Source organism: Ruditapes philippinarum, unplaced genomic scaffold (assembly GCF_026571515.1).
Source record: "Ruditapes philippinarum isolate M1 unplaced genomic scaffold, ASM2657151v2 ctg713_1_1_1_1, whole genome shotgun sequence".
In the NCBI taxonomy this organism is placed as follows: Eukaryota; Metazoa; Mollusca; class Bivalvia; order Venerida; family Veneridae; genus Ruditapes; species Ruditapes philippinarum.
Window position 1 is genome coordinate 367,364 of NW_026864226.1, and position 9,925 is coordinate 377,288.

The following is a 9,925-nucleotide window of genomic DNA, read 5'->3' on the forward strand; positions in this document are numbered from 1 at the left end:
TTATCAGGCATTTTATGTATATTTATTGAAATAAGCTTTCATACATCTAGTTTCGTAAGTTATAACAAGTCTGTAAATAGAATTGTATATATATACAAGTATCAAATCATGGGTATTGCTCGCCAAGCAGTTATGGTGCCTGTCTCTTATTCAAGGGAACTTTAGTTTTAGACCTTTGGGCACGGGGACCATGTTTTCTTATACAACAACAGTTTAGGTAAGCTCCAGAAAGCTGACACAGATATGATTCAAATAAGGTTATTTAATTCCATAAGCTTTCAACACAATTGATGGTAAATATTTACTTTTTCATGCAAGTTTCTACATCAATGAGAAAATTTTCTTTTTAAAGAAATCAGTTCTGTTCATATGTCAAAAACAATGTTTGTTTGACATGAAACCATAACAATTCTATAAAATAACAGAACCATGGCTTACACAATTTATCTATAAACAAATTAATACAAAGTAAATTTTGGCACAAAATGGTCAGTACAGAATTAGTCCTTAAGAAAACTGGGGTACAATTTATTCAATGTCTAAAAGTAACAAATTCAGATTTAAAACAATACAAGGACCTGCTATTTCTAACTAAGTAAAATTTAAACAATATTTACCCTAATTTGCTTAAAAAACAATCCATACCAGTCAAATACAATACTCTTTCACTCTAACTTTATACCATAAATTAAATACATAAGAAACTCTACTTAAGACCACCCAAGAATTAAGACTGCCTTAGACAACCAAGCCATTAAGACCATGTTTTAAAAGAACAGAATTTTCTGTTCTTTATGTCAATGAGAATTAAGACCACTCAATTTATCCACTAATAAAACCACCAGTTTGCTCTCATCAGATTGAATATTATAACATATTTTTGAGTTCCAAACACTTCACAATAAATTTAAACCTCTGTAGAGCCAACACCTCTCTACAACAACCAAAATCTTTAGTCTCCCAAAGGGTGGTTGCTCTGTAAAGGTTGTTGATTTTTACAAAAGCCAAACATCCTCAAAAACAATAACATCTAAATGGTTATTGTTCCGACAAATTTTTACCATAAAAATGTGCATGTATATGATTTGTTTGTTTGTTTGTTTCATTTTAAGCCTTTTCCCAACAGTATTTCAGTCATATAGGTGGGTAGTTTCCTAACAATCGTTCCTGGAGAGTTACACCAGTACTAGACTACCTGATAATAACGTTAATAACAACAGACTAAAATTGAGTTACCTGTACTCTATACAGGTAACAAAGCCTAATCACTCAAGGTATCCAGCATATCAAATGAAATACATGTATTCACACACCCTAATAAAGTTTAAATTTAAAACAGTGTTGCGAGAAGAAAAATAAAGGTTTTAAAAAATCATCACAGTGTTAGCCGGCTTCAGCCTCCTCTGTCTGTACTTCTTCTATCAAGCTAAAGAAACTTGATTCATTAATTTCTACAAATTTTTGTTGTGTCTTGCTCAACATGTACACATTACCACTGTTCACATCATACCATAGTGCATGTAGAAACAGTTTGTTCTTATTAAGTCTCTCTTTCAAAAATGGGTACGCAGAAATATTCTCCAGTTGTTGAATGCAGTTCACCTGCAAAATATGAACAAAAGTAGATTATCAAATACTTTTCAACTGTTACATCATTTCATCTGGTTATAGAGTTCAGTAGAAGCATTCTTTTCCTTTGAAATTGTAAAGTTGTTCTTTCAAATTTAATTGTAAAGTGGTTCATTTGAAAATTGTAAAGTGGTTCATTAGAAACAATCTTTTCTTATTAAATGGGTTCAGTTTATAGCAAACTGGAACAACAGATTCTACCTGGCATGCAACCAATGCAGATCAAGATCAGCCAACACATTCATGCTGTCTGATAATGGTCTACATTATTTGCTATTCAGTCATTACATACATCAGTGTCTATTCATATTTTTGAGAATTCCCCCTATTTTTTCAGAGGCAGAGGGAAAATTTTACATAGAGAAAGAAGGAAAAAAATCAGCAAATGTAATAAATTTTCATTTTTTGATAAAAATATCCCCTATTTTTTTCGAATCCTAGAATAAACACTGCATACATGTATCTTGAAATTAACCATAACAAGAGCAACCGCCAGGCAGGGGTTACGCGCGACTTTTTTACTTTTTCCAAATGCTACCAAAGTACCAAAGTCTTACCTGAGACAATTTATCCACAATATAAAAGTTTTGCTCCGGATCAATCTTGATTTCAAACTTTTTATCCTCTAGGCTTTCTTGAGTGAATGGAACTGGTCCAGTAAAATTATTGGCTTCTGTCAAATAACTGAATTTTTCTAATGTTCTTTTCCCGTGCTTTTTTATCCAGAGTTCAAGAGGTGACCCTGTAGGAACATCTATCTCTGATCTCAGATCAAACAACAAACCCATGGCCTGAAAACAAAAAAAAAATCACAAAACAAGAAAATGTGATGATGGCAAGGGAGGTAATAGATGTAGAACCTGATATTATTATATTGTTGTAACACAATTAATTAACAGATATAAATACAATATTTCTGAACTTTACGATACTGTGGCTGTACTATGCTCTGGTAAATTCAATGTGGATTAGTGCAGAGATCCGGAGTGAAAACTACAAACACCAACCCCACAAGATGAACTTTTCATTTATTAATGTCTCACAAGAACAACAATTCCCATTAAAATGTATATACAGTGTCAGTATTTGTTTAATCACATGTAAAAATTGTAATATACAGTATGTCAGCCAGACTCAACATTTTCATTGTGACACAGTTCTTACTGCATTTGTATAAGTAGCTTTTAATTCATTTACAACACTGTGACATCATTTACACAAAATTACCTGCTTAAAGATAATACTGAAAAAATTCATACATGAAAAACTGCATAAGTGAATATTTTAACATCACAAAAAAATTTGCGAAAACTGTCTTATTGCATGTTGAAATATTTGCTAAAGTACGATTTCCAGAAGTCCCGTAATATTAGCATGTTTGTGATAACAGCTTTTGTTTGATGGTGATGCAGGAAAATCATGTGAATCATTTCAAACAATCATAATATCATAATATGCTGATGGTTTTTCGTCATTATTTCACAGTGTGAAATAATAACTGAACAGTAAATCATGTTACATGTTTGTATTTAGCAAGCTGTTATTTTTAATGGGATATATTTACAATGGATATAGTATCCGGTGCAGCCGTGTAATGGTAAAAATGATGAATGGCCACTGAAGACTTTGCTAAAATGATGTAACTTTTGTGGGCTCAATTATTTCAATATTTTGTTAATTATTCTGGTTCTGTAGACAGTTTCAAAATTGTGTGTAGTGTTAAGTTTGTTTAATACCTTACAATCAGAATGTCCAGCTACAACTACATGCTTCATATTGTTTCGTACACATGTCAATTCTAGCGCCCCCGCAGCAGAGGTTATATTTCCTATCTGATTAAGGTCATCTGGGTAGGGAACAAAATTACCAGCATTTCTGACTATATAATTGTCTCCTAGATCACTATTTGTGTACCTTGACGGGAAGACACGGCTGTCCATGCATCCAAAAATCATTGATAAAGGCTGTAAATTAAAATAAAGTTCATCTTAGGAATTTATAAACAGAAGAGATTCATAAAAGAAGTAACTTACATTGTAATAGATAAATGCAATGTCATACAGAGTTATCTGCATTAAAATATAGGATATTTGTTTGTTTTGCAAGATTGAAATATATTTCACAGAGTGGACACCAGATGTAATATTTTCATGAGTGGCGTAGCCATGAGTGAATCTATAACAACTGGTGTTCACGAGTGAAATATATTTCAATCTTACATGCAAAACACAATGTATGCAGTTATTTACTTGCTTCTCCTAAAGAAGCAAAATTTACATACAGCAGAATTTATTCCTGTTGATAATTCCATTTAGCTATGAAATATTATTTTCATCCCCATTCAAATATAGTCAGGTTTAATAGTGAAAATTATCAAATATAAATTCATTGTGAAAATTATCAAACAAAATTTCATATTCCACTTCAAAGCATGTAATAAATTCTATTGGTCCATATGACAAAAGAATGATTTTGAACAACTATTCTTGTACTTGTACTGTACTACTTGACCTGGTATTGTAACTTTGAATGACAATTTGGTTCCTGAAATGAAATAGTCATCAGCATGATAATCATAAACATGATCAATTTCACACACATACAATCACTAATAAAAAATCTTGATAGTATCTTAAATCTATTTTAACTAACATATAAACTACAGTCTACCATTGCCTATCCTCCAAGTCTCTGATGTTGGCATGTTTACAGATTAGTTCCTGATTTTTCACACAAAATTATATTCATACCCACTGCTGGAATTATAGCCAAAATTTCATTTAAAAAATATTACTTATTAGCAGGGATAACCCATTTAAATAAAGTTGCAACCAATCATATAACTACAGTCGCACAGAGATGACATTTGTACGTTTAACTTTATCATGTGCACACGAGATACTATGTCATGGCCATGAGATACCAAGTTGTGCGTTCAAGATAATTAAGTGGTGCGCACAAGATACTATGTCATGGCCTCGAGATACTAAGTTGTGGGCACAAAATTATTAAGAGGTGCGCACTAGATATTATGTCATGGCCACAAGTTACTAAGTTGTGCGCACAAAATAATTAAGTGGTGCACACGAGATTATACTATGTCCTAGCCATGAGATAAGTTGTGCGCATTAGATAATTTAGTATTGCGCACTAAATATTATGTCGTGGCTACAAGTTACTAAGTTGTGCGCACAAAATAATTAAGTGGTGCGCACAAGATACTATGTCATGGCCATGAGATCTTAGTTGTGCACAGGAGATAATTAAGTGGTGCGCTCTAGATATTATGTCATGGCCACAAGTTACTAAGTTGTGCGCACAAAATAATTAAGTGGGGCACACGAGATACTATGTCCTGGCCATAAGTTGTGCGAAAAAGATGATTAAGTGGTGCACACAAGATATTTAAGTTAATGAGTTGTTACCACAAGTTACTAAGTAGTGTGGAGAAGATAATTAAGTGGTGCGTACGAGATACTATGTTGTGGCCACGAGTTACTTAGTTGTGCACTCAAGATAATCAAGTGGTGCGCACGAGATACTATGTTATGGCCAAGAGTTTTTTAGTCATGCCCATGAGATAATAAAGTTATGGGCACCAGTTACTAAGTGGTACAAATGATTCATCCACAGAAGATAATAAACCGATCAGATTACACTATATATATGAATTTTCTTAGTTAAATGTAAATGTGCCATAGGACAATGGTGCCCCTACTTCACCTGCCTGTCACAGTGCCATATGTACAAGTTATTGATTGGACAATGATTTTACTTTTAGCGTTATTGTGACCCTGATGCAGTATCTTGTGTGCACGAGATAAATAAAAACACACAAATGCCACCTTTGTGCCACTATCTGGTAGTTTTAGTTCTAATTCTTTATTATTATTTTCAACATCACAATGATTATAGCTAAATTTTCTTTTTCAAGTTACACCTACTTGTTTAGTCTGACAGATACATTTTTATTTTGATTTATAAACAAATCAACATCACTAGACTGATTAAAATGTTATATCTTTCTTCAAGACAACCCCAATGAAAAGTCCCTATACTCCCAACCCGAACAAAAAATTGTCTCTAATGGGACAAAAAGACTAAATTTTGCAAACAGGTCACCTATGGTTTAGCCTTGAACTTCGTGCAGTGCTGCTGTCATGCAAGGGCAAATATTCTGATACGTACATTTGGTTTGTTTCCGCAAACTTTCAGTTGAAACATTGTATGCTGTTTGTCAAATAACGAGTATTTGACAATACCCTCCAAAAGTTTTGAAAACCCTCTCATTGTTGTCAAAAAATGTTTTTCGTCTGTGTCGCTGAAAGCTTGCAGTGACCTTGAACTCATTAAGCGCGAAAAGATCATTATAAAAGCGAAAAGTTTCTGTTCTCTGTTTTATCACGGAAACTCTCCCTAAATTCTATTAATCTCTGGTCAAATCGCTACCGGTACAATTAAAGATATTGATTGATTGAAATTAAAATACATAATCTAATTGTTTATTTGAGATTAGATAATACACATTAAACTATATTAAATACGGACCCCGTTAAATACTTTGAGATAATATAAATGTTTGTAAAGTGAGTCTTGTTTTAACTGGTTGTACTTATTTCTGTTCCAAGCATTTGATACAATGTATGATCTTAACCTTAGTTATTTGTATAAATATATCACTTTAATGTTCCTTACGGTAATTTTTGATGAGGTTCTGTGAAGGACTCCATCGTCCACTGCACTCAATTAAGTTGTGCAAATAAATTAGACTGGACTATAATATTCATTTTGCTATCCTTTCTCTTTATAGTAGGGTATTCAGTTGAAAGAACACTCAAAAAGATTATTTGAATTTATTCAGATTTCTAGATAAAGAATTTATAACAACTGAATTGGAAGACGCAATTCTTCCCAGAAAACACCAGAGACATATAGATAACAGAGATAATTAAGCAGCTCCTATAATATTATACTCCACGACAAAACCAACATAATGGGTTCCGCGCAGTCTGATCAGAATCCATGCTGTTCGCTATCAGTTTCTATACTTGTTATACGGTTTGTCAGCGAACAGCATGGATCCTGATCAGACTCCGTGTGACCACAGTATATCACTTACAGTGTGGTGATATTTAGCTTTGCAGAACTATTTTGGCGCACGTTTTAATTTGAACGACGCCGTAATTTTTACGGGGACTAAGTAGAAGTTTATTGTTGCGTTGTATTCTAAATGGCATATTTCTCGATTCCAATAGCATAATTTCTCTAAAATTGAATACTGAAAACATCGATATCGAAGTGAGGAAAAAATCCACATATTCACTGCATACCGGCTAAATATTACTTTTTTCTCACTTCTAGGTGTAATATATACCATTTTCATTCAAAATAAACAGACATCTTCTACACGTAGATATAATTCAGGTTGGTCATAGTCTAATGATGTCAATGATAAATAAAGTATTTCAAAATAAATGTCATTTAAAGAATGTCCATGAAGAAAGCATTATATTTCTTAATGTTACTGCTTTGCCAGCAACTGATGAAGGAGGGGTCACTTATTATGTGTCTTACTGTAATGCTTTCCCGCCAAAAATTCGAACATCGGCCAATATCGTAATAAATGGGTCATTTCCGGAAATTTATTTTTCGCAGTCTCCAGTATTCAATAATTTCTAACCTTTAATAACCGGAATTTACTACATATCGACAAAGGATGAATGATTGTAAATAACCTAATGCCAAAGATTTTGAATAAAATAACGTTCCGGAAATAACCGATTTGCTACGATATTGGCCGAAGTTAGAAGTTTTTTTTGCGGCAAAGCCTTACAGTAAGACTACCTTAAGTAAGATATAATCCATGGTAGCCACTAAAACTAAATACATAAATAACTTCCTCACAAAACTTGCATTACTAGTTAACCATAAACAAAGGTCAATATATACAATATATACAAAGCACAACATTAGACTTGGTAAGTTCTGGTAAATTAGTATGTACCTTATATGTACCTGTATACCACTGGAACCACTTAAGAGTCTCTGTTGTCCTTCTCCCTATCTGAGAGCAATTCCTAATATTGAACATGTCTCATGCTAAATGTCCAGCATCCCGATTGTAAAGTAAGGAAAAACGAACAAACAAACAAAAACCAAACAATTCAAAGCAGTAAAATAATATTCGTAATGATAACATATATAACGTCGCACGTACCCGAAGTGTTACAGATCCAGGTTTTTCACCTTATTCAGGAACGCCATAGTTAAAACGTGTGCAGGACGTAAAGTACGAAAGTCATGACGTAATTAAAGAACGTAAAGCAGGACGAAAAGCTTATCCCGTGAGATAAGGGAGGTAATAGAAATAGTACCTGATATTATATTATTGTAACATTAATTAACAGATATAAATACCATGTTTTTGAACTAACAAATATTTGCTAAACTACGGTTTCCAGAACTCCCGTAATATTAGGACACTTGTGATAACAGCTTTTGTTTGACGGTAGTGCTGGGACAAACATGCGTATCATTTTAAACAATCATAATATCATAATATGCTGATGGTTTTTCGTTATTATTTCACAGTGTGAAATAATAAATGAACATTAAATCAGGTTATATGTTTGTATTTAGCAAGATGTTTTTTTTAATGGGATATATTTACAATGTACATAGTATCCGGTGCACTGGTGTAATGGTTAAATGATGAATGGCCACTGAAGACTTTACTAAACTGATGTAACTTTTGTGGGCTCAATTATTTCAATTTTTTGTTAATTATTCTGGTTCTAATTGTGTGTAGCGTTAAAGGCACAGTATGCATCAGAAATACATATTTTATTTAATTCTTAAGAAGTGTTAAACATGGGTTAAAAAATGTTTGAGTAATTGATTTAAAGCATATTAGAAGTTTAGCTCTTGAAGAAAGTAACGCTGAATTTCTATTAAATCTTCCTATTAAAGTGTAAAGTAGTTCTTTACAAACATTCTTTTCCTATTAAATTGTATTAATAATTTCTGTCCTATGGCATGGCATTTCTGTTCAGAAAATAATACAAACAAGATGGAAAAACTACAGGAAAGAGCACTCAGATTTGTATATAATGATTTTAATTCAAGTTATGAAGATATGCTAATAAAAGTTAATATACCAACTCTAAAAATAAGAAGAATGAGGGCTATGGCCATTGAAACTTTTAAAATTTTTCATGATATGTCTCCTGCTGTTCTGTCTGACCTTATTGTCAAGAAAACTACTGGTATTAATTTTAAATATTCAAATATTTTGCAGATCCCTCAAGTAAGAACTACAACTACAGGTAAAAAATCTTTCAGGTATGCTGCACCTGCTTTATGGAATACTCTACCCGAAAATTTTAGAAAATGTTCAAATTTTGCTCAGTTTAAAAAGTTAATTTCATCCTGGAATGGTAAACAGTGTAAATGTATTGCTTGCAGCTAATTTCTATATCTTGATTTACTCCACTTTTTTATTTATTTTTCTGGGTATGAACATTTTCTTTTGGGTCACATTTATCATTTAGCTTCTTCAGTTGTTTTTTTTCTTGCTTGCTTTAAATGTGTTTTTGCTTTTCTTCCCTGCTTATGTTAATATTATCATTTAGTTTCTAGATAGGATGTTGCTTTATTTTGTGATCTTTTGTTTTGATTTTGCTTTTTGTTTTGTTGTTTTTTTTTTGTTGTTTTTTTTTGCTTATCTTTTCCAGCATGACTCAAGCTAGCTGTTAAATGAGTTCAACTAATGACTTACATGTTTAATACCTTCTGTCTTTGTGTAGTCTGATAATCCATAGTCTTTCATATTTAACTTATATATAAAAATGTATGTTTTTTTTTTAGTATTTTTATTTATTTATTTATTTATTTAAATAATTCATTAAATTTTTAATTGATTACTCGGTATATTATTGAACTTTAAGTAAATTTTTAGATACTAGACTTTGCTAGTGATGTAGATTTGGGTAAACTATCATTTTTAGTTTTTTAGCATATGATTCGTTTTTATAAATATATCCTAAAAGGTCTATTTTATGCATGTGATGTATATATATCATGTCTAATCATTTTTTATTGTAGCTGTTTTATCTTTGTTGATCTTATACTTTATGTTATTTACAGTCGGTTATAAAAGCTCCTAGAGCTTATGTTGTAATGTTGAAAACTTGCCGACTTGAAATAAAACTTATCTTATCTTTATCTTAATTAAGTTGTTTATTCCTTCTTTTTTTCAAGTCAGTAAAATTTTATATGAAAAACACCTTGTATAAAA

At 31.9% G+C, this 9,925-nt stretch overlaps 1 protein-coding gene across 1 annotated transcript; it reads right to left on the minus strand.

Moving 5' to 3' along the window:
- Positions 1-296: 296 nt before the first annotated feature.
- LOC132724881 (beta carbonic anhydrase 1-like) lies at positions 297-6,044 on the minus strand. Its single transcript, XM_060709850.1, has 4 exons — positions 5,818-6,044; positions 3,366-3,593; positions 2,187-2,420; positions 297-1,602 (listed from the first exon to the last, which is right to left on the minus strand). Exons 1-4 carry the CDS (start codon positions 5,995-5,997, stop codon positions 1,384-1,386), a joined length of 861 nt encoding a protein of 286 aa, XP_060565833.1. The 5' UTR covers positions 5,998-6,044; the 3' UTR covers positions 297-1,383.
- Positions 6,045-9,925: the final 3,881 nt, after the last annotated feature.